Here is a 24,825-nt window from a genome sequence, read left to right as displayed (position 1 = left end):
AACGTCGCACCTGCATTATTTCAGCCACATCACACGTGCGATACATGTGTCAGTAGCAATAAAGGAGACGTATCACGTTGTTTTTTTTATTCACTGCTGTAAAATTTATGAATAGATAATGCCTGCATTCTGTGAATAAATAAAGACGAGGAACGATATTCGGAGAGGCAAGCTGAAAAGACTACATTGGGTAATTACCCACTGGGTTGTTACACTGTATCTGTACCCAAGCAACTTAAAATTGATCGGCTTATTGTGATTTAATTTTTTTGTTTTATGCAAATACGCAGCTTATTTGGAGCTCTGCATGATATCTTTTGATTAAATTAATTACTTCATGCATTATCTAAATCCTTTTGACTTAAAAATATCTTGCCATTAATTTCGTGGGATATTCTATTGCTCCTCTCCAACGTTGTTGCCATTGTAGTTACCGGAAACTTGTTGACATATTAACAACTGTCAAATATGAGGTTGTGATTATTTGATTATTTATCCCATTCTGTCAGGTTCCATGGTCTGGTTCCACGCATCTGACCATTTTGAAAGTACAATGCATTTGTCGCCAGGAAGATCCCCAATTGGGTGACGGTTTTTATCATTTGTAACGCGAAAACGTGGAACATATGCCAGCTTGAAACTAAAATAATTATATTCATTTGAGTGCGTGATTGAATAATTGTGTTTGGTTAAACCCCGTTGTGATAATTATTTCAGTTATATCACGGCATGTAAGTTGTGGTTTAATGTGGGTAAAGAGCATGACATGATTCTACTACTACTACTACTACTACTACTACTACTACCACTACTACTACTACTACTATTACCACTACTACTACTACTACTACTACTACTACTACTACTACTACCACTACCACTACTACTACTACTACTACACTTACTACTACTACTACTACTACTACTACTACTACTACTACTACTACTACTACTACCGTGAAGATCCAGGTGGAAAATAGGTCTTCAGCAACCCATGATTACCTTCAGAGGCAACAACCCCATCATCAAGAGCTCTTCTGTGAAACAGTTCATGCCTTTGTGGTTACAAAGTTAGATTTTTCATGAAGTTTGACAGTGATTATTCATGTGTGCCTCCTTATGTTTCCTAGTAAACCAAATCAGTCCACAGAGGGACAAATGCTGTATAAAAGTATTGTTTCTGCATATTGATACCATATCAGGGACAACGAGAATCGAGCCCACAACAAGGACAACAATGTAGTGTTTGATAGGCATTTTGAATTCGGGAGAACATGAATACATGACACTTTTTTTTATGTATAGCAACTTCTTTCATTCTTTGTACGACGTTTCAGAGCAACTTACTGCTTCTTCATCAACATCAAAAAAACCTTCGTCCTTCATGGAGCCATACCCATGAAGGTCCGGGCTAGAATACCTCTTCAGCAACTCATGCTTGCCGTAAAAGGCGACTGTGCTTGTCGTAAGAGGCGACTAACGGGATCTGGTGGTCAGGCTTGCTGACTTGGTTGATGCATGTCATCCTATCCCAATTGTATCAGGAGACTTGACTTTTCTTCTGTTCATGGGCTAATGCTCATGACATCAATCACTGGATTGTCTGGTCCAAACTCGATTATTTACAAACCGCATATAGCTAGAAAATTGCTGAGTGCGGCGTTTAACAAACAAACAAACAAACCTTCATGGAACCATGCGTTAGTCACAATTGTAATCCGACTAGACAAAATCGGCTGAGTTCCCGAATGTTACGTGACGCACCATACTGTCGGGAGTGCTTGGGCGACCTCTCTGGACCTTTCCTGATTTGTAGGACAATGATAGGACATTCCAGATCATTGAGGATAGTAATCCGACTTTTTCACTTTTCGTGTCGTACCGCTGTCTGATCTAAAACGGGAGCCATAATCGACACTGTGTGAACCGGGCCTAAAGCAAAAGCCTTTAATTGAAGCAAGTCTAGTCCTCATGTTCTGAATCTCCAATCTCACTGAGGCTCCTTTTCAATTTTATTTGGATTTATTTGTTTTTAGAGATGAAGCGTCAGTTATCCGCCTAACAACAGGATTGGACTACATCTACACTACTTTTAAGAGAGATGTGAGTGAGTGAGTTGGGTTTAACGCCGCTTTTAACAGTGTTCCAGTTATATCACGGCGTGTCAGCTTAATGTGGGAGGAAAGCCCGAAGTGATGCAGGTCTCAGACGTTTACCACTTCGGTGAAACCCACGAGCACGGGTATGGTGCTGACAAACCTAGAAATATAATCGGGGTGAACCGGGATTCGAACTCACAATCATAGGTTTCTGGCGTGCCCAAGGGATGCAACTCTGCACAGCGAATCGCGGCGCCTTAGACGACTGGGCCACCCGTGCCCTCAAGAGAGAAGTTAAGGACCACCTATTTTTTTTATATTACTATAGATAATCTCTCATGCCAAGACAGATTAATTGTCGTCAAATAACATATACGGTTGTTCCTTAACGTCTTTTGAGTAGTGTGTATGTCCGTCTGGGAATCATTGTCCTAGTCGGAGTATACAAGGAATCAGTGTCCTGGACATTGTAAGTTAGGAACCAATGTCCTCGGACATTTCTTACCAGGAATACCTGTCCCCTACACAATGATTCCTACCGGACTATTGGTACTTTTACACCGGGTCTGCTACATCTCTTAAATTCTCCCCATTAGATATGGATACTGTACTGTAACTTAACTGAGAAGTCTTATCTCGTCACAGATACGAAAGGAATACGTCCCGGGTCTATAATTAATACCATAATGGAACGGCCTCATAATAGGTCAAATATTTGGCGTTTCGCGTTTGGCGCCACGTAATACCGTACTCTATATAGAGCGCCATCTACATATACTCCCAATATTATCCTCAAAGCGATCTCTGGCATAGGAGGAGTGGGAGGCAGAGATTACCATCAATATAGCGGTGACTGCTCTCATCCATTGATTTCACAGACATGCTCCTCTACCTCCTACTTGGGATGTAGCGGTCAGATGCCAGTCAGGTCGGGCCGGACATCGGCGTGGGGGTGAATACCACAGATATCCTATTATTGACGCATCTCTCGTGTACATGTAGTGAGTGAGTGAGAGAGTTGGGTACAACGCCGCTTTAAACAGTTTTCGTGCTATCTATATCACGGCGTGTCAGCTTATTCATTATGTGAGAAAATGCCAAATGCAGTTTACCCCATTGGTGAACCCCATGAGCTCAGGTATGGCGTTGACAAATTAATATAGAAACATAACAGGGGAGGACCTGGATTCGAAACCCACGATCATAGGTTTCCGGCGTGCCCAATGGACGCAATTCTGCACAGCGAATTAGTAAAACACATTAAACCTATACATTATCACTGTTAAGGAGTTGTCATGATGTTATAACAAATAACAAATATACGACAAAGTCGTCAAGTTGTTCCTACTGATGTAGTACATAACTTGCCACAACAGGAGTCGGCCTGGGAATGGCGTCTCTTCCCAGATGCAGTGTCCAGCTAGTCTACAACTCCCCCGCGATGATTCCCCAGATGAGTGAAGGGATTCCAGGGATTTAACAATCCCGTATACAACCATTAACCGATTAATGAGAGACAGTAAAGACGACATATTATCAGCTTGATGAAGATTTCAGCATTATTTCCAACCGTATCATCAGCTGAAAGGGGACCAGGCTTGACTCCATTGCCAGTCCTTCACATCATTTCAAAACATAATTTCGTTTATCTGCAAATTCAAATTTATTATATATATCAATTTAGAAAGTATTTGGTCTAATTATACAGATACTAAATATCATGATGGACCCCTAATTGGACTTCTAGATAGAAATCTAGTTGGACCTCTAGATAGAAATCTAGTTGGACCTCTAGATGCAAATCTAGTTGGACCTCTAGATGCAAATCTAGTTGGACCTCTAGATGGAAATCTAGTTGGACCTCTAGATGGAAATCTAGTTGGACCTCTAGATATAAATCTAGTTGGACCTCCAGATAGAAATTTAGTTGGACCTCGAGATAGAAATTTAGTTGGACCTCCAGATAGAAATCTAGTTGGACCTATAGATAGACATGTAGTTGGACCTGCATCTAGTTTTGTAGTTGGTACTTGCCCTGCATTTGAACCTCTCGTTATCCTGACACTATACCGGCCAGGGTTGGTCAGAGCCCTCATCGTGCGTAAGCTTCCGTTTCGTATCGGAAAAATAATTATTAGTGCTCCTAAAACCACCGGATCACCATATATTTAATTCATTGCTCTGGTTCTAGAAAGGAAGACTTAATCTGGGGCCAGTGAACCAGCGTGTCAAAAGACGATAAGCGACAAACTTCTAGAAAGTGCTCTATATTTTCTATTCCAAAATTGTTAGACGTTAGTCCGGCTACGTTTCACAAACATGTTGGGAGAAAACTCACGTGATCTTCTTAGCCATTTATGCTATTAAATGTAGGTTATAATTCTTGGTGTGGCTAAGGAAGGAGTATGCTTGTATGTAGGACATGTAATTATTTAAGGTGACTGATCCGATAAACGTGGAATTGTCGGGTTGTCCATGCGTTAAATATACCCATTTTGCCAGTCTTTGTAGTATTTATTTCACTAACGACGTCTATTGCTTAACTCATTCCATCAATGGCCCAACATTGCTTGTGTAAATCTGGACTCTCCATCAGCATATTGATTGGCTTACACTGTCACGTGACATGCGTGGTAATTGTACATTTCCCAGCTTGCTTAAGGGATCGGACCGTCTATTCGACATTCGATCGGGAGGAATTAAAAAAAATGCCTCAGGTTTTACATAATAATTTGTTGTCTAGCTGTGAACAAAATGACCCCCTTATAAGAGAAAAAATGTATGTCGAAAGAGCCAGTGAAAGGTATTTTAAAAAAAATGCAAGCCCCCACCAGAGGACAATGTGTCATGTTAAGTTAAACCGGAAGTGTGTAGTCCTCTACATGCGCATGCAACGTGGCTAGTGAGTGAGTGCTGTTTAAAACCATGCTCAACAATACACATGTCTGGTCCGTACAAACCAGTGGTAGATTGCATGAGGTACGATGACATACACTGATCAAGGTCACACATTGTCGATCTTCATTTTATTGTGCCCCGGAATTCCTACGAGGAGACACGCATGGTGTACCGGGGAGGTATCCTGCCCCGGAATTCCTATACGAGGAGACACGCATGGTGTACCGGGGAGGTATTCTGCCCCGGAATTCCTATACGAGGAGACACGCACTGGTGTACCGGGGCGGTATACTGCCCCGGAATTCCTATACGAGGAGACACGCATGGTGTACCGGGGAGGTATACTGCCCCGGAATTCCTATACGAGGAGACACGCACTGGTGTACCGGGGAGGTATCCTGCCCCGGAATTCCTACGAGGAGACACGCACTGGTGTACCGGGGAGGTATCCTGCCCCGGAATTCCTACGAGGAGACACGCACTGGTGTACCGGGGAGGTATCCTGCCCCGGAATTCCTACGAGGAGACACGCATGGTGTACCGGGGAGGTATCCTGCCCCGGAATTCCTACGAGGAGACACGCATGGTGTACCGGGGAGGTATCCTGCCCCGGAATTCCTATACGAGGAGACACGCACTGGTGTACCGGGGAGGTATCCTGCCCCGGAATTCCTACGAGGAGACACGCATGGTGTACCGGGGAGGTATACTGCCCCGGAATTCCTACGAGGAGACACGCATGGTGTACCGGGGAGGTATCCTGCCCCGGAATTCCTACGAGGAGACACGCATGGTGTATCGGGGAGGTATACTGCCCCGGAATTCCTACGAGGAGACACGCACTGGTGTACTGGGGAGGTATCCTGCCCCGGAATTCCTACGAGGAGACACGCACTGGTGTACTGGGGAGGTATACTGCCCCGGAATTCCTATACGAGGAGACACGCATGGTGTACCGGGGAGGTATCCTGCCCCGGAATTCCTATACGAGGAGACACGCACTGGTGTACCGGGGCGGTATACTGCCCCGGAATTCCTATACGAGGAGACACGCATGGTGTACCGGGGAGGTATACTGCCCCGGAATTCCTACGAGGAGACACGCATGGTGTACCGGGGAGGTATCCTGCCCCGGAATTCCTATACGAGGAGACACTCATGTTGTACCGGGGAGGTATACTGCCCCGGAATTCCTATACGAGGAGACACGCATGGTGTACCGGGGAGGTATCCTGCCCCGGAATTCCTATACGAGGAGACACGCACTGGTGTACCGGGGAGGTATCCTGCCCGGAATTCCTACGAGGAGACACGCATGCAACCTATTCTGTCCCGGAAGTCGTTTTGAGAGACTAAGTAGATATCACAGCTGCCAAACTAACTTCAACGGAATCAGAGTCGCCATTTTGCCCCTTAGATCATTAGACCCCGAGATAACAACGGCAGAAAATCCCGTAGACCACTTCAATCACTGCTTCGACCATTCACTGAAAATTTGTGGTCGATGACATCCGGAGTTGTATGCTTCATAAATAGCTTTGATTCATCTATAATGCATTCGCGATTGTTCTCTGCAATTCAGAACCTGTCAGTTGTATAATAGAGATGCCACCGAGGACGTAATTGGTTCACCTAACTTTCAGTGGGCTACAGTAACCTCGGACATGCGATAGTTTACTCACGCTGTTTGATAATTATATTAGGCATCTTCAAAAGCAGTGTCTGAATTAACAGGTAAAATATCTGTGTCTGGAGGTACCCGTGTATAGTCTGTGTCTGGAGGTATCCGTGTCTAGTCTGTGTCTGGAGGTACCCGTGTTCAGTCTGTCTGGACGTACCCGTGTCTAGTCTCTGTCTGGACGTACCCGTGTTCAGTCTCTGTCTGGACGTACCAGTGTCTTGTCTGTGTCTGGAGGTACCCACGTCTAGTCTGTGTCTTGAGGTTCACGTGTATAGTCTCTGTTTGGACGTACCCGTGTCTTATCTGTGTCTGGAGGTACCCGTGTTAAGTCTGTGTCTGGAAGTACCCGTGTCTAGTCTGTGTCTGGACGTACCCGTGTCTAGTCAGTGTCTGGAGGTATCCGTGTCTAGTCTGTGTCTCAAGGTACCCGTGTCTAGTCTGTGTCTGGAGGTACCCGTGTCTAGTCTGTGTCTGGACGTAACCGTGTCTAGTCTGTGTCTGGAGGTATCCGTGTCTAGTCTGTGTCTGGATGTATCCGTGTCTAGTCTGTGTCTGGACGTACCCGTGTCTAGTCTGTGTCTGGAGGTATCCGTGTCTAGTCTCTGACTGGACGTACCCGTGTCTTGTCTGTGTCTGGACGTACCCGTGTCTTGTCTGTGTCTGGACGTACCCGTGTCTTGTCTGTGTCTGGAGGTACCCGTGTTCAGTCTGTGTCTGGAGGTACCCGTGTTTTGTCTGTGTCTGCAGCTACCCGTGTTCAGTCTGTGTCTGGAGGTACCCGTGTCTTGTCTGTGTCTGCAGCTACCCGTGTCTAGTCTGTGCCTGGTGGTACCCGTGTCTAGTCTGTGTCTGGACGTACCCGTGTCTTGTCTGTGTCTGGAGGTACCCGTGTCTTGTCTGTGTCTGGAGGTACCCGTGTCTAGTCTGTGTCTGGACGTACCCGTGTCTTGTCTGTGTCTGGAGGTACCCGTGTCTAGTCTGTGTCTGGAGGTATCCGTGTCTAGTCTGTGTCTGGAGGTACCCGTGTCTAGTCTGTGTCTGGAGGTACCCGAGTCTAGTCTGTGTCTTGAGGTAACCGTGTCTTGTCTGTGTCTGGACGTACCCGTGTCTTGTCTGTGTCTGCAGCTACCCGTGTCTAGTCTGTGTCTAGAGGTACCCGTGTCTAGTCTGTGTCTGCAGCTACCCGTGTCTAGTCTGTGTCTGGACGTACCCGTGTCTTGTCTGTGTCTGGAGGTACCCGTGTCTAGTCTGTGTCTGGACGTACCCGTGTCTTGTCTGTGTCTGGAGGTACCCGTGTCTAGTCTGTGTCTGGACGTACCCGTGTCTTGTCTGTGTCTGCAGCTACCCGTGTCTAGTCTGTGTCTAGAGGTACCCGTGTCTAGTCTGTGTCTGCAGCTACCCGTGTCTAGTCTGTGTCTGGAGGTACCCGTGTCTAGTCTGTGTCTGCAGCTACCCGTGTCTAGTCTGTGTCTGGAGGTAACCGTGTCTAGTCTGTGTCTGCAGCTACCCGAGTCTAGTCTGTGTCTGCAGCTACCCCTGTCTAGTCTGTGTCTGGAGGTACCCGTGTCTAGTCTGTTTCTGCAGCTACCCGTGTCTAGTCTGTCTCTGGAGGTACCCGTGTCTAATCTGTGTCTGGAGGTCCCCGTGTCTAGTCTGTGTCTGGAAGTACCCGTGTCTAGTCTGTGTCTGGAAGTACCCGTGTCTTGTCTGTGTCTGCAGCTACCCGTGTCTAGTCTGTGTCTAGATGTACCCGTGTCTAGTCTGTGTCTGCAGCTACCCGTGTCTAGTCTGTGTCTGGAGGTACCCGTGTCTAGTCTGTGTCTGCAGCTACCCGTGTCTAGTCTGTGTCTGGAGGTACCCACGTCTAGTCTGTGTCTGGAGGTACCCGTGTCTAGTCTGTGTCTGGAAGTAACCGAGTGTAGTCTGTGTCTGGAGGTACCCGAGTCTAGTCTGTGTCTGCAGCTACCCGTGTCTAGTCTGTGTCTAGAGGAACCCGTGTCTAATCTGTGTCTAGAAGTACCCGTGTCTAGTCTGTGTCTGGAGGTTCCCGAGTCTAGTCTGTGTCTGGAGGTACCCGTGTCTACTCTGTGTCTGCAGCTACCCGTGTCTAGTCTGTGTCTGGAGGTACCCGAGTCTAGTCTGTGTCTGGAAGTACCCGTGTCTAGTCTGTGTCTGGAAGTACCCGAGTCTAGTCTGTGTCTGGAGGTACCCGAGTCTAGTCTGTGTCTGGAGGTACCCGTGTCTAGTCTGTGTCTGGAAGTACCCGAGTCTAGTCTGTGTCTGGAAGTACCCGTGTCTAGTCTGTGTCTGGAAGTACCCGAGTCTAGTCTGTGTCTGGAGGTACCCGAGTCTAGTCTGTGTCTGGAGGTACCCGTGTCTAGTCTGTGTCTGGAGGTACCCGTGTCTAGTCTGTCTCTGCAGCTACCCGTGTCTAGTCTGTGTCTGGAGGTCCCCGTGTGTAATCTGTGTCTAGAAGTACCCGTGTCTAGTCTGTGCCTGGAGGTACCCGAGTCTAGTCTGTGTCTAGATGTACCCCTGTCTAGTCTGTATCTGGAGGTATCAGTGTCTAGTCTGTGTCTGGAGGTCCCCGTGTCTAGTCTGTGTCTGGAGGTACCCGTGTCTAGTCTGTGTCTGCAGCTCCCCGAGTCTAGTCTGTGTCTAGAAGTACCCGTGTCTAGTCTGTCTCTGGAGGTCCCCGTGTCTAATCTGTGTCTGGAGGTCCCCGTGTCTAGTCTGTGTCTGGAGGTACCCGTGTCTAGTCTGTGTCTTGAGGTACCCGTGTCTTGTCTGTGTCTGGAGGTACCCGTGTCTAGTCTGTGTCTGGAGGTACCCGTGTCTAGTCTGTGTCTTGAGGTACCCGTGTCTTATCTGTGTCTGGAGGTACCCGTGTCTAGTCTGTGTCTGGAAGTACCCCTGTCTAGTCTGTGTCTGGAGGTATCAGTGTCTAGTCTGTGTCTGGAGGTATCCGTGTCTAGTCTGTGTCTGGAGGTACCCGTGTTTAGTCTGTGTCTGGAGGTACCCGTGTCTAGTCTGTCTTGAGGTACCCGTGTCTAGTCTGACTCTGGAGGTACCCGTGTCTAGTCTGTGTCTGGAAGTACCCGTGTCTAGTCTGTGTCTGGACGTACCCGTGTCTAGTCTGTGTCTGGAGGTATCCGTGTCTAGTCTGTGTCTGCAGCTACCAGTGTTCAGTCTGTGTCTGGAGGTACCCGTGTCTAGTCTGTGTCTGCAGCTACCCGAGTCTAGTCTGTGCCTGCAGCTACCCGTGTCTAGTCTGTGTCTGCAGCTACCCGTGTTCAGTCTGTGTCTGGAGGTATCCGTGTTCAGTCTGTGTCTGCAGCTACCCGAGTCTAGTCTGTGCCTGCAGCTACCCGTGTCTAGTCTGTGTCTGCAGCTATCCGTGTCTAGTCTGTGTCTGCAGCTACCCGTGTTCAGTCTGTGTCTGCAGCTACCCGTGTCTAGTCTGTGTCTGCAGCTACCCGAGTCTAGTCTGTGCCTGCAGCTACCCATGTCTAGTCTGTGCCTGCAGCTACCCATGTCTAGTCTGTGTCGGCAGCTACCCGTGTCTAGTCTGTGTCTGCAGCTACCTATGTCCAGGAGGACCTGCCTCCAGCCTGTATTTGCGTGGACCTGAAACTGAAATTGAGGCTAATACATAGAATAACCTCCTCGTGTCTTGGAACTAAGGATTGCCCTCTCACGAATACGCGTTGTTGTGCTCTCACTGGGACTCGGGAGAGGTACTCGTAACTTAGAAGTTATTCCCTAAATAGTTACAATAAATTACATATCTGAAGACAAATATGTGCAACAAACTCGGAAGGTCACTTTAATGTTAATGTGCAATTAAGATATCCTTGATCCAATCTAACATTAGATTTGCCTTATCGTAGGATCTTGCTGTATGTCTATTTGTGGCGATACGTTTGTTTCAAAGCTGCAGTATTGACATTTAGAAACAGCAGTTGAATTGCCCCAGACCGGATGTGTCCGAAATGGATAGTGGGTTTTATTTTATTATGTGGGCAACAAGCTAAAGCTTGAGTGAGAAGTAGTAACAGCAGCAACCATGGAAGCCAGTATGTTGTATCAGCGAACTTCCTCCGCCTGTTTTAAAGAGACAGATGGGATGAACTCAAATGAATGTTTCATGGCTGGCTCTTGTATAAATGGTTGGCATGCGTGCCAAGAATACGTTTCTTTACAACTTGTAAGTCCCATCTACGGATGTAATCAACATGCTTGTAACACTTCCTCAGTAAAAACACCATCACAATTACCTGAATACCAGGATTCGGCATAAGAAATAAATTTCTAATGGAATCAAATCAATTCTGTCAGTGAAGGATATCATATCCAGTGTCAGAGATATGGATATTACACGAGTCTAGGAACTGGGAACTGAACAAGATGTCTTCTTTAATTTTGAGAGCTGTCACTGGACGCCTGATTAGAATCTGTCCCCATACAACCACCTGGGACTAAGGGCAGCGCAGAGTTGAGTCCCTCAGTTGATCCGGGGTTCAAATCCCATATTTGCCTGATTACCACACTTGCAGTTCAGAGTCATTGTTCTGGGATTAAATTATTTCACGACTTCAACCTGAATATCCTCAAATAATAAGCTGACACGTCATCATGTAACTAAAATGCTGTTCACACCGGTGTTAAAACCAACTCACAACTCACTAAGGCATCTAATCGCCTCGACCACCGCAGAGATGTTCTATAGAAAGTTATTGCGTGATGATCCTTTTGTCGACAGATGCGGTGCACTTCACGTTGGTGGGTGGTATCAGTAGACTGGGGCAGTTCACGGGTGCCCCCACTGTGTGGTAGAAGGGGATGCCTTTTAGCAATATTACAGCTGCACCGCGATGATGCATGGTTAATTATTGACACAGGCAATGGTCGACACCATTGGGTCACAATGACACAGTCTAGGCACACCATTTATCAGGTTATATGTGAATATAAACCGTCAACGCAAGATAAAACAGTCTCGATTATCTGTCTAAATGACAATATATAGATTACAAATTCACAGATTCAATGAACAAATTCTATGAACAGCCAGTTCAGTGTACATCACTGATAATGATTCTGATTTTCAAAGCAACACTAAATAAGACGATGCGCCTTAGCTGATTATACTTAACAGCTGACATTTAGCGAGAAACTGCTCTACTAATTTATTTATTTGATATTTACCGGGAATATGGGCTATTCTGAGGTCTTCTTTTGAGGCTTAAATAAGCGCGAAGTGACACGCGAGTCTTCAGTTTGATTGGGTCACAGACACTGAGATTTTAAATTGTAAGCGTCTCATCTATATTCTTTTCAATAAACATAACTGAGTATGTGTGCTTCCATGGAACCCTGGCTTTTAGTGTTTGTTTGTTTGCTTTTTAACGCCGCACTCAGCAATTTTCCAGCTATATGACGGTGGTCTGTAAACAATGGAGTCTGGACCAAACCAGCCAATGATTGACATTATGAACATCGATCCACGCAATTGAGATACGATGACATATATCAAGCAAGTCAGCGAGTCTGACCATCTAATCCCGTTAGTCGCCTCCTAGCATAGTCGCCTTTTACCAAAAGCATGGGTTTCTGAAGACCTATTCTACCTCAGATCTTCACGGGTCGGACTTTTGTGAGGTGCAGATGGTCACACTGACCGGTGTATTGACATAGTACTGTACATGGAGGGAGACTAGGGTGGTCAGTGTGTGGACATAGTACTGTATATAGAGGGAGACTAGGGTGGTCAGTGTGTGGACAGAGTACTGTACATGGAGGGAGACTAGAGTGGTCGGTGTGTGGACATAGTACTGTACGTGGAGGGAGACTAGAGTGGTCGGTGTGTGGACATAGTACTGTACATGGAGGGAGACTAGGGTGGTCAGTGTGTGGACATAGTACTGTACGTAGAGGGAGACTAGGGTGGTCAGTGTGTGGACATAGTACTGTACGTGGAGGGAGACTAGAGTGGTCGGTGTGTGGACATAGTACTGTACGTGGAGGGAGACTAGAGTGGTCGGTGTGTGGACATAGTACTGTACATGGAGGGAGACTAGAGTGGTCGGTGTGTGGACATAGTACTGTACATGGAGGGAGACTAGGGTGGTCAGTGTGTGGACATAGTACTGTACATGGAGGGAGACTAGGGTGGTCAGTGTGTGGACATAGTACTGTACGTAGAGGGAGACTAGGGTGGTCGGTGTGTGGACATAGTACTGTACATGGAGGGAGACTAGGGTGGTCAGTGTGTGGACATAGTACTGTACATGGAGGGAGACTAGGGTGGTCAGTGTGTGGACATAGTACTGTACGTAGAGGGAGACTAGGGTGGTCGGTGTGTGGACATAGTACTGTACATGGAGGGAGACTAGAGTGGTCGGTGTGTGGACATAGTACTGTACATGGAGGGAGACTAGGGTGGTCGGTGTGTGGACATAGTACTGTACATGGAGGGAGACTAGAGTGGTCAGTGTGTGGACATAGTACTGTACGTGGAGGGAGACTAGGATGGTCGGTGTGTGGACATAGTACTGTACGTGGAGGGAGACTAGAGTGGTCAGTGTGTGGACATAGTACTGTATATAGAGGGAGACTAGGGTGGTCAGTGTGTGGACATAGTACTGTACATGGAGGAAGACTAGAGTGGTCGGTGTGTGGACATAGTACTGTACGTGGAGGGAGACTAGGATGGTCGGTGTGTGGACATAGTACTGTACATGGAGGGAGACTAGAGTGGTCGGTGTGTGGACATAGTACTGTACATGGAGGGAGACTAGGGTGGTCAGTGTGTGGACATAGTACTGTACATGGAGGGAGACTAGAGTGGTCGGTGTGTGGACATAGTACTGTACGTGGAGGGAGACTAGGGTGGTCAGTGTGTGGACATAGTACTGTACATGGAGGGAGACTAGGGTGGTCAGTGTGTGGACATAGTACTGTACGTGGAGGGAGACTAGGGTGGTCAGTGTGTGGACATAGTACTGTACGTGGAGGGAGACTAGGGTGGTCGGTGTGTGGACATAGTACTGTACATGGAGGGAGACTAGGGTGGTCGGTGTGTGGACATAGTACTGTACGTGGAGGGAGACTAGGGTGGTCAGTGTGTGGACATAGTACTGTACATGGAGGGAGACTAGGGTGGTCGGTGTGTGGACATAGTACTGTACGTGGAGGGAGACTAGGGTGGTCAGTGTGTGGACATAGTACTGTACGTGGAGGGAGACTAGGGTGGTCGGTGTGTGGACATAGTACTGTACATGGAGGGAGACTAGGGTGGTCAGTGTGTGGACATAGTACTGTACGTGGAGGGAGACTAGGATGGTCGGTGTGTGGACATAGTACTGTACATGGAGGGAGACTAGAGTGGTCGGTGTGTGGACATAGTACTGTACGTAGAGGGAGACTAGGGTGGTCAGTGTGTGGACATAGTACTGTACGTGGAGGGAGACTAGAGTGGTCGGTGTGTGGACATAGTACTGTACATGGAGGGAGACTAGGGTGGTCAGTGTGTGGACATAGTACTGTACATGGAGGGAGACTAGGGTGGTCAGTGTGTGGACATAGTACTGTACGTGGAGGGAGACTAGGATGGTCAGTGTATTGACATAGTACTGTATATAGAGGGAGACTAGGGTGGTCAGTGTGTGGACATAGTACTGTATATAGAGGGAGACTAGGGTGGTCAGTGTGTGGACATAGTACTGTACGTAGAGGGAGACTAGGGTGGTCAGTGTGTGGACATAGTACTGTACGTGGAGGGAGACTAGAGTGGTCGGTGTGTGGACATAGTACTGTACATGGAGGGAGACTAGGGTGGTCAGTGTGTGGACATAGTACTGTACATGGAGGGAGACTAGGGTGGTCAGTGTGTGGACATAGTACTGTACGTGGAGGGAGACTAGGATGGTCAGTGTATTGACATAGTACTGTATATAGAGGGAGACTAGGGTGGTCAGTGTGTGAACATAGTACTGTATATAGAGGGAGACTAGGGTGGTCAGTGTGTGGACATAGTACTGTATATAGAGGGAGACTAGGGTGGTCAGTGTGTGGACATAGTACTGTATATAGAGGGAGACTAGGGTGGTCAGTGTGTGGACATAGTACTGTACGTGGAGGGAGACTAGGGTGGTCGGTGTGTGGACATAGTACTGTACATGGAGGGAGACTAGGGTGGTCAGTGTGTGGACATAGTACTGTACATGGAGGAAGACTAGGGTGGTCGGTGTGTGGACATAGTACTGTACATGGAGGGAGACTAGGATGGTCGGTGTGTGGACATAGTACTGTACATGGAGGGAGACTAGAGTGGTCGGTGTGTGGACATAGTACTGTACGTGGAGGGAGACTAGGGTGGTCGGTGTGTGGACATAGTACTGTACATGGAGGGAGACTAGGGTGGTCAGTGTGTGGACATAGTACTGTACATGGAGGGAGACTAGGATGGTCGGTGTGTGGACATAGTACTGTACGTGGAGGGAGACTAGGGTGGTCAGTGTGTGGACATAGTACTGTACGTGGAGGGAGACTAGAGTGGTCGGTGTGTGGACATAGTACTGTACGTGGAGGGAGACTAGAGTGGTCGGTGTGTGGACATAGTACTGTACATGGAGGGAGACTAGGGTGGTCAGTGTGTGGACATAGTACTGTACATGGAGGGAGACTAGGGTGGTCGGTGTGTGGACATAGTACTGTACATGGAGGGAGACTAGAGTGGTCAGTGTGTGGACATAGTACTGTACATGGAGGGAGACTAGGGTGGTCGGTGTGTGGACATAGTACTGTACGTGGAGGGAGACTAGGGTTGTCGTTGTGTGGACATAGTACTGTACGTGGAGGGAGACTAGGGTGGTCGGTGTGTGGACATAGTACTGTACGTGGAGGGAGACTAGGGTTGTCGTTGTGTGGACATAGTACTGTACGTGGAGGGAGACTAGGGTGGTCGGTGTGTGGACATAGTACTGTACATGGAGGGAGACTAGAGTGGTCGGTGTGTGGACATAGTACTGTACATGGAGGGAGACTAGGGTGGTCAGTGTGTGGACATAGTACTGTACGTGGAGGGAGACTAGGGTGGTCAGTGTGTGGACATAGTACTGTACATGGAGGGAGACTAGGATGGTCGGTGTGTGGACATAGTACTGTACATGGAGGGAGACTAGAGTGGTCAGTGTGTGGACATAGTACTGTACATGGAGGGAGACTAGAGTGGTCAGTGTGTGGACATAGTACTGTACATGGAGGGAGACTAGGGTGGTCAGTGTGTGGACATAGTACTGTACGTGGAGGGAGACTAGGGTGGTCAGTGTGTGGACATAGTACTGTACATGGAGGGAGACTAGAGTGGTCAGTGTGTGGACATAGTACTGTACATGGAGGGAGACTAGGGTGGTCAGTGTGTGGACATAGTACTGTACGTGGAGGGAGACTAGGGTGGTCAGTGTGTGGACATAGTACTGTACATGGAGGGAGACTAGGGTGGTCAGTGTGTGGACATAGTACTGTATATAGAGGGAGACTAGGGTGGTCAGTGTGTGGACATAGTACTGTACATGGAGGGAGACTAGAGTGGTCGGTGTGTGGACATAGTACTGTACATGGAGGGAGACTAGGGTGGTCAGTGTGTGGACATAGTACTGTACATGGAGGGAGACTAGGGTGGTCGGTGTGTGGACATAGTACTGTACGTGGAGGGAGACTAGGGTGGTCAGTGTGTGGACATAGTACTGTACATGGAGGGAGACTAGGGTGGTCAGTGTGTGGACATAGTACTGTACGTGGAGGGAGACTAGAGTGGTCGGTGTGTGGACATAGTACTGTACGTGGAGGGAGACTAGGGTGGTCAGTGTGTGGACATAGTACTGTACGTGGAGGGAGACTAGAGTGGTCGGTGTGTGGACATAGTACTGTACATGGAGGGAGACTAGGGTGGTCAGTGTGTGGACATAGTACTGTACGTGGAGGGAGACTAGAGTGGTCGGTGTGTGGACATAGTACTGTACGTGGAGGGAGACTAGGGTGGTCAGTGTGTGGACATAGTACTGTACGTGGAGGGAGACTAGGGTGGTCAGTGTGTGGACATAGTACTGTACATGGAGGAAGACTAGGATGGTCGGTGTGTGGACATAGTACTGTACATGGAGGGAGACTAGGGTGGTCAGTGTGTGGACATAGTACTGTACATGGAGGGAGACTAGGGTGGTCAGTGTGTGGACATAGTACTGTACATGGAGGGAGACTAGGGTGGTCGGTGTGTGGACATAGTACTGTACGTGGAGGGAGACTAGGGTGGTCAGTGTGTGGACATAGTACTGTACATGGAGGGAGACTAGGATGGTCGGTGTGTGGACATAGTACTGTACATGGAGGGAGACTAGAGTGGTCGGTGTGTGGACATAGTACTGTACATGGAGGGAGACTAGGATGGTCGGTGTGTGGACATAGTACTGTACATGGAGGGAGACTAGAGTGGTCAGTGTGTGGACATAGTACTGTACATGGAGGGAGACTAGGGTGGTCAGTGTGTGGACATAGTACTGTACATGGAGGGAGACTAGAGTGGTCAGTGTGTGGACATAGTACTGTACATGGAGGGAGACTAGAGTGGTCAGTGTGTGGACATAGTACTGTACATGGAGGGAGACTAGAGTGGTCAGTGTGTGGACATAGTACTGTACATGGAGGGAGACTAGAGTGGTCAGTGTGTGGACATAGTACTGTACATGGAGGGAGACTAGAGTGGTCAGTGTGTGGACATAGTACTGTACATGGAGGGAGACTAGAGTGGTCAGTGTGTGGACATAGTACTGTACATGGAGGGAGACTAGAGTGGTCAGTGTGTGGACATAGTACTGTACATGGAGGGAGACTAGAGTGGTCAGTGTGTGGACATAGTACTGTACATGGAGGGAGACTAGGGTGGTCAGTGTGTGGACATAGTACTGTACATGGAGGGAGACTAGAGTGGTCAGTGTGTGGACATAGTACTGTACATGGAGGGAGACTAGGGTGGTCAGTGTGTGGACATAGTACTGTACATGGAGGGAGACTAGGGTGGTCAGTGTGTGGACATAGTACTGTACATGGAGGGAGACTAGGGTGGTCGGTGTGTGGACATAGTACTGTACATGGAGGGAGACTAGGGTGGTCAGTGTGTGGACATAGTACTGTACGTGGAGGGAGACTAGGATGGTCAGTGTGTGGACATAGTACTGTACGTAGAGGGAGACTAGGGTGGTCGGTGTGTGGACATAGTACTGTACATGGAGGGAGACTAGGGTGGTCGGTGTGTGGACATAGTACTGTACATGGAGGGAGACTAGGGTGGTCAGTGTGTGGACATAGTACTGTACGTAGAGGGAGACTAGGGTGGTCAGTGTGTGGACATAGTACTGTACATGGAGGGAGACTAGGGTGGTCAGTGTGTGGACATAGTACTGTACATGGAGGGAGACTAGGGTGGTCGGTGTGTGGACATAGTACTGTACATGGAGGGAGACTAGGGTGGTCAGTGTGTGGACATAGTACTGTACGTAGAGGGAGACTAGGGTGGTCGGTGTGTGGACATAGTACTGTACATGGAGGGAGACTAGGATGGTCAGTGTGTGGACATAGTACTGTACATGGAGGGAGACTAGAGTGGTCGGTGTGTGGACATAGTACTGTACATGGAGGGAGACTAGGATGGTCAGTGTGTGGACATAGTACTGTACATGGAGGGAGACTAGAGTGGTCAGTGTGTGGACATAGTACTGTACATGGAGGGAGACTAGGATGGTCGGTGTGTGGACATAGTACTGTACGTAGAGGGAGACTAGGATGGTCAGTGTGTGGACATAGTACTGTACATGGAGGGAGACTAGGGTGGTCGGTGTGTGGACATAGTACTGTACGTAGAGGGAGACTAGGATGGTCAGTGTGTGGACATAGTACTGTACATGGAGGGAGACTAGAGTGGTCAGTGTGTGGACATAGTACTGTACGTAGAGGGAGACTAGGATGGTCAGTGTGTGGACATAGTACTGTACATGGAGGGAGACTAGGGTGGTCAGTGTGTGGACATAGTACTGTACGTGGAGGGAGACTAGGATGGTCGGTGTGTGGACATAGTACTGTACATGGAGGGAGACTAGAGTGGTCGGTGTGTGGACATAGTACTGTACATGGAGGGAGACTAGAGTGGTCAGTGTGTGGACATAGTACTGTACATGGAGGGAGACTAGAGTGGTCGGTGTGTGGACATAGTACTGTACATGGAGGGAGACTAGGGTGGTCAGTGTGTGGACATAGTACTGTACATGGAGGGAGACTAGGGTGGTCAGTGTGTGGACATAGTACTGTACGTGGAGGGAGACTAGGGTGGTCAGTGTGTGGACATAGTACTGTACATGGAGGGAGACTAGGGTGGTCGGTGTGTGGACATAGTACTGTACATGGAGGGAGACTAGGATGGTCAGTGTGTGGACATAGTACTGTACGTGGAGGGAGACTAGGGTGGTCGGTGTGTGGACATAGTACTGTACGTGGAGGGAGACTAGGGTGGTCAGTGTGTGGACATAGTACTGTACATGGAGGGAGACTAGGGTGGTCGGTGTGTGGACATAGTACTGTACATGGAGGGAGACTAGGGTGGTCAGTGTGTGGACATAGTACTGTACATGGAGGGAGACTAGGGTGGTCGGTGTGTGGACATAGTACTGTACGTGGAGGGAGACTAGGGTGGTCAGTGTGTGGACATAGTACTGTACATGGAGGGAGACTAGGGTGGTCAGTGTGTGGACATAGTACTGTACGTGGAGGGAGACTAGGATGGTCGGTGTGTGGACATAGTACTGTACATGGAGGGAGACTAGAGTGGTCGGTGTGTGGACATAGTACTGTACATGGAGGGAGACTAGGGTGGTCAGTGTGTGGACATAGTACTGTACGTGGAGGGAGACTAGGATGGTCGGTGTGTGGACATAGTACTGTACATGGAGGGAGACTAGGGTGGTCAGTGTGTGGACATAGTACTGTACGTGGAGGGAGACTAGGATGGTCGGTGTGTGGACATAGTACTGTACATGGAGGGAGACTAGAGTGGTCGGTGTGTGGACATAGTACTGTACGTGGAGGGAGACTAGAGTGGTCATGGGTGTGTGTTCGGGTGGGCTAGCTGAAATCATGTTCCACATATTAGGGGCATTTGTAAAATATCTAATCAGATCTTTGTGCTGGTTACTGCGAAAATAAAATCTGAGGACATCCCATTACAGGTCACGTCAAAACGACCTTTCGCTAACTTTGATCGACCAATGTAATGACTTTCACTAAGTTGATTATTAGCTAATCAGAAAGCAGCTGTCTCGAGCTTTACGGCACTAGTTTCAAACTGGCGACTTTTATTCCAGACAACACATTGAGAAATATTGATTCCAACTGAAAACTGAACCAAATATAAATCTGGAATGTCTAATAGATGGCGCGATTGTATGGCAGTACTTCCCACAGGCAATGGGAAGTCTTTCCGTTTCATATGTTTATCCTATTGGAGTTAGAGAATGAGTCGCACCGCTTCTAACGGTCGTTCGGAATGCCTCGAGTTATCCTGTTCGAGGTTGCATCATTTAAAAACCACATTCCAACTGTCACGTTCCCGATCTGGTAAGCGACGCTCTGATTGGTCGGATGAAAGGTCGTTCCTGCTTGATCCGTAATGGGATGTCTTCAGATCTTTGTGTAGCGGTGGCCAGCACAAGCCAGCGGACCTGATTTTAATGAGTTTGGCAAAATATCGTATTTGTACATGTAAGGGTGATACACATTACTGATTGATGGTCTGTTTCAGAGAGAAGAAGTATGAAGGATTGTTCAAGTCAGACATCGGTCGTCCCCCTGGGGCCCAGCAAAACGACAAGTCAGGGGTGCTGAAAAGGTCAAGCCTTCCCCAGTCCCAGGCTTCGCCCCAACACAGGTGGTTCTGTACCCAACGACCTAGTCATATTGCTGAAATGCAACAGTCACGCCGCAGGTGCAACCCAGGTCCTTCAAACTTCCGGAAACAGATGTCAGAAGATCTAGACATGCTGTATTTACCTGCCCTTGATTCCTTCCAGGAGGAGCCATGTGTACCAGCAGCAGATGTCACTATGAAGAAAGACGTTGAGTGTCAAACAGAGCCTGACAGCGGGTGTGGTTTACGACACCGGGCTGCGGGTGATAGTTCTGATAATGCCAGTCATAAAAAGGTCCTGGCGTGTTCCCCTCGTTGTTACTCCCCCGTGGTGCATCACTTCCAGAACAACCCCCAGGTTCATGAACGCTGGCCCTTGTTGGGGCTCTACTCTGACGAAGAGGGGGACGCTGAAGGGGGAGGGGACAAAGAGGAAGCGGAGATGGAGAAAGACAGCGACTCCGACCTCAGTTACCTTGAAGACATGCAGGGTCTTGAAGCTGCAGTGCATGGTGTAGACTACAAACACAAGAAAGACTCTCCTGTCAAAAGTTTGATGTCAACAACCCCATCAGAAATCCATTCCCTGTCCCCCTTGTGCACCCCTCGTGATAGGATCCCTCCTTCCTGCATCTCCCCCGGGTCCCCCCTCCAGCCTGCTCCACTCTCCGCCAACGGTCTCCCCAGCCTCTCTGCCCCCTGTGCCTCCAGCGTACCTCGCCCTGGCTTCAGCGCCTTCAGCAGTCAGGATTCCATCTCCGGCGATGGGACATTCCACAGCCTCCTCAGCCTCACCGGCAGCATAGCGTCCGCCCGCACCCCCGAGGAGGTGTCTGTGTTCTCGCTGTCCCCACTGGACACAGAAGAGAAACGCATGCTAGACTTCCAGCAGTATCTCCAGACCAGGGGCCTCAAATTAGACATGTCGTCAGTGCAGACGAGCGACTTATGACATCACATGAAATAGGTCTTGCCTGTCAACACACACACACTTCATCCTCGTTATGACACCACATGAACTAGGTCTTGTCTGTCAACACATAAACATCATCTTCGGTATGACACCACATGAACTAGGTCGTGTCTGTCAACACATAAACTTCATCCTCGTTATGACACCACATGAACTAGGTCTTGTCTGTCAACACACACACACACACTTCTTCCTCGTTATAACATCACATGAACTAGGTCTTGTCTGTCAACACATAAACTTCATCCTCGTTATAACACCACATGAACTAGGTCTTGTCTGTCAACTCACACACACACACACACACACACACACACACACACACACACACACACACACACACACACACACACACACACACACACACACACACACACTTCATCCTCGTTACGACACCACATGAACTAGGCCTTGTCTGTCAACACACACACTTTATCCTCGTTATAACACCACATGAACTAGGTCTTGTCTGTCAACACACACACTTTATCCTCGTTATAACACCACATGAACTAGTTTTTTTCTGTCAACACATAAACTTCATCCTCGTTATATCACCACATAAACTAGGTCTTGTCTGTCAACACACACACACACACACACACTTCTTCCTCGTTATAACACCACATGAACTAGGTCTTTTCTGTCAACACATAAACTTCACCCTCGTTATAACACCGCATGAACTAGGTCTTGCCTGTCAACACATAAATTTCATCCTGGTTATAACACCACATTAATTAGGTCTTGTCTGTCAACACATAAACTTCATCCTCGTTATAACACCACATAAACTAGGTATTGTCTGTCAACACATAAACTTCATCCTCGTTATAACACCACATGAACTAGGTCTTGTCTGTCAACACATAAACTTCATCCTCGTTATAACACCACATGAACTAGGTCTTGTCTGTCAACACACACACTTCATCCTCGCCATGACACCACATGAACTAGGTCTTGTCTGTCGACACATAAACTTCATCCTCGCTATGAATTCACATGAACTAGGTCTTGTCTGTCAACACATAAACTTCATCCTCGCTATGAATTCACATGAACTAGGTTTTGTATGTCAACACATAAACTTCATCCATGTAATGACATCATACAAACTAGGTTTATTTGTCAGCATTTCTCATTTTTTTATATGTCACTCATTTAACGTCAACACTACACACACAAAATACAATACATGTACACCACCACACACCACCACACGCACCAACACACACACAACAGCAACAACAGCAACACACACACACACACACACACACACACACACACACACACACACACACACACACACACACACACACACACACACACACACACACACACACACACACACACACACACACACACACACAAACACACACAAACACACACATAGCTCACCCTTTCCTCACATGCCCGACACTCAAGCAGGGCGATGCAACATTTATCAGTATGCTCTCAATATTGTCTTGACAACGCGTTTATGGCTACGTCATCACAACGCACGCGTGACTGTCTCGGTGGTGTGTCCAAAACAGTGTTCGTGTAAGGACAACGGTTAAACTGACGCCGAAACGTGCAACGTGTACGTGTAATCTATATATGCCGTAAACTCTCAAGTGACATTTTACTAATTCATGAGTCGTCGGATGTTGTGTCGTATATCCCAAGGGTGTCTTCCATTCTTTGCAGTGTTCCACTGAATAGAATGGTAGCGATAGTTATGTTTAACTCTGGCATTGGGTTGGTTTTCAGGAGACAAAGAGGCGTCTTCTAGAGGAACATTGTCTCATATCTGTTAATTGACAATACGCTAGTTGCAGTTATCGGAAAACTAGTTTTTAGATAAAGACATCGTCGTAGATGTAGACCAAGACAGTAGATAATGTCGGGGTTGTAGCCGATGTAGAATATACATGGGGCAGCAGCGGCAGGTGGTGCAGCAGCTGCAGCATTCAAGCATAGATATATCATCAGTCTCAACTGAGAAAGTATTAAGTTAGAAGGTCCCGAGTGGAGACTATGGTTTGTTGTGACCTTGAGTGTTATGTAAATCTACATTCATCCTGTACATAAAATGTCCAGTCCGCAGATGACGTCATATGACACGTGCAGTCCACGTATGACGTCACATGTTCCGTGCAGTCCATATCTGACGTTATCGGATCATTTTTGTCCACAAATGACATCTTGCCAATCATTATTCCTGTCACTTTCGTCATGCTAGTATCACACAGACATCACCATGACAACGCCATAACGCTGTCGTATGTGTTCATGTGACCTCACTCAGACACTGTCAAAGTCTACTGTGTATCAATTTGTTCGTCTTCGTGTGTTCTGTGTCAATTGAAACGTATTAAAGATAGGTATTTTACTTCAAATTATATTTACATTGTGATGTTTTCTCAGACAGGTAATCATACGGGCAGATTACTTGCCATGGCAGCTATTTTAGTTACTCTCAGATTTCGACCAAAGTGTATCATTGAACATATCGGACAACATCGATTTTTGTGATATTTGATTCCCCTAAACGTCAACAAAAAAAATCATACAAATAACGCTCTCATCTTTCGTTATAGATATTCAGTCTGCCTCAGTAGAAATACATGAACTCGACAATACTATGCTGTATCATGGCTTTAGTAATATAATAGGTATGAGGTAGCCTAGTGGTTAAAGCGTTCGCTCGTCACTCGGGGTACCCGGGTCCGATATCTCACATAGGTACAGAATGTGAAGAACATTTATGGTGTTCCCCTCCATGATATTGCTTGATACAGCCTTTGATGTTTATATTTCACAACTTTTGAGATACAATCGAGCATGCTCTTTCTACCAAGATGTCAAAGAGCGTCATACGACTCTTGCACAGAAGTTGTTTGATCAAGGTAACAACATTCAAGGCCTGAGTAAAGCTTTCAAAAAGTTTAATGGTAGACATGTTGAGGACGTTTCCAAATTTGATGTCCGATGCAACTCCCTATTCTGACTTGTATCATATGTTGCCGTGTTTTTTTCAGGTGAACAATTGACTTGCCTGTGCACGTGTTTTTGACGGGTGACACCGGGGACCAGGATTTGCTCACCTTTTCGCGAACACCTGGTATAATCAATATTTGATAGTGATTCATAGACACATGCTTATGATAAAGTAGGAATCGTACACGCGCCTGTGTTTATGCAGAGATTTCAGTTGGATAAGGAAAGGGTTTTG

The 24,825-nt window shown here is 47.6% G+C and overlaps 1 protein-coding gene across 4 annotated transcripts in view; it reads left to right on the top strand.

Moving 5' to 3' along the window:
• The window catches only part of LOC124116628 (metabotropic glutamate receptor 1-like), a 75,892-nt gene extending 53,044 nt beyond the window's left edge, over positions 1–22,848 (top strand). For 3 of the 4 annotated variants that reach the window (XM_046478038.2, XM_046478037.2, XM_048380714.1), the window contains exon 9: positions 20,528–22,848. In XM_046478038.2, the coding sequence (XP_046333994.2) occupies positions 20,528–21,584 (1,057 nt within the window). In that variant the 3' untranslated portion in view covers positions 21,585–22,848. The remainder of the gene's footprint in view (positions 1–20,527) is intronic. The other variant, XR_007217923.1, reaches the window with a different exon arrangement.
• Positions 22,849–24,825: the final 1,977 nt, after the last annotated feature.

The sequence above is a fragment of the Haliotis rufescens genome, unplaced genomic scaffold (assembly GCF_023055435.1).
Source record: "Haliotis rufescens isolate VD_foot unplaced genomic scaffold, xgHalRufe1.0.p SCAF_32, whole genome shotgun sequence".
In the NCBI taxonomy this organism is placed as follows: domain Eukaryota; kingdom Metazoa; phylum Mollusca; class Gastropoda; order Lepetellida; family Haliotidae; genus Haliotis; species Haliotis rufescens.
Note: the sequence above shows the minus strand (reverse complement) of the source record. Positions and strands in the feature narration are given on the sequence as shown.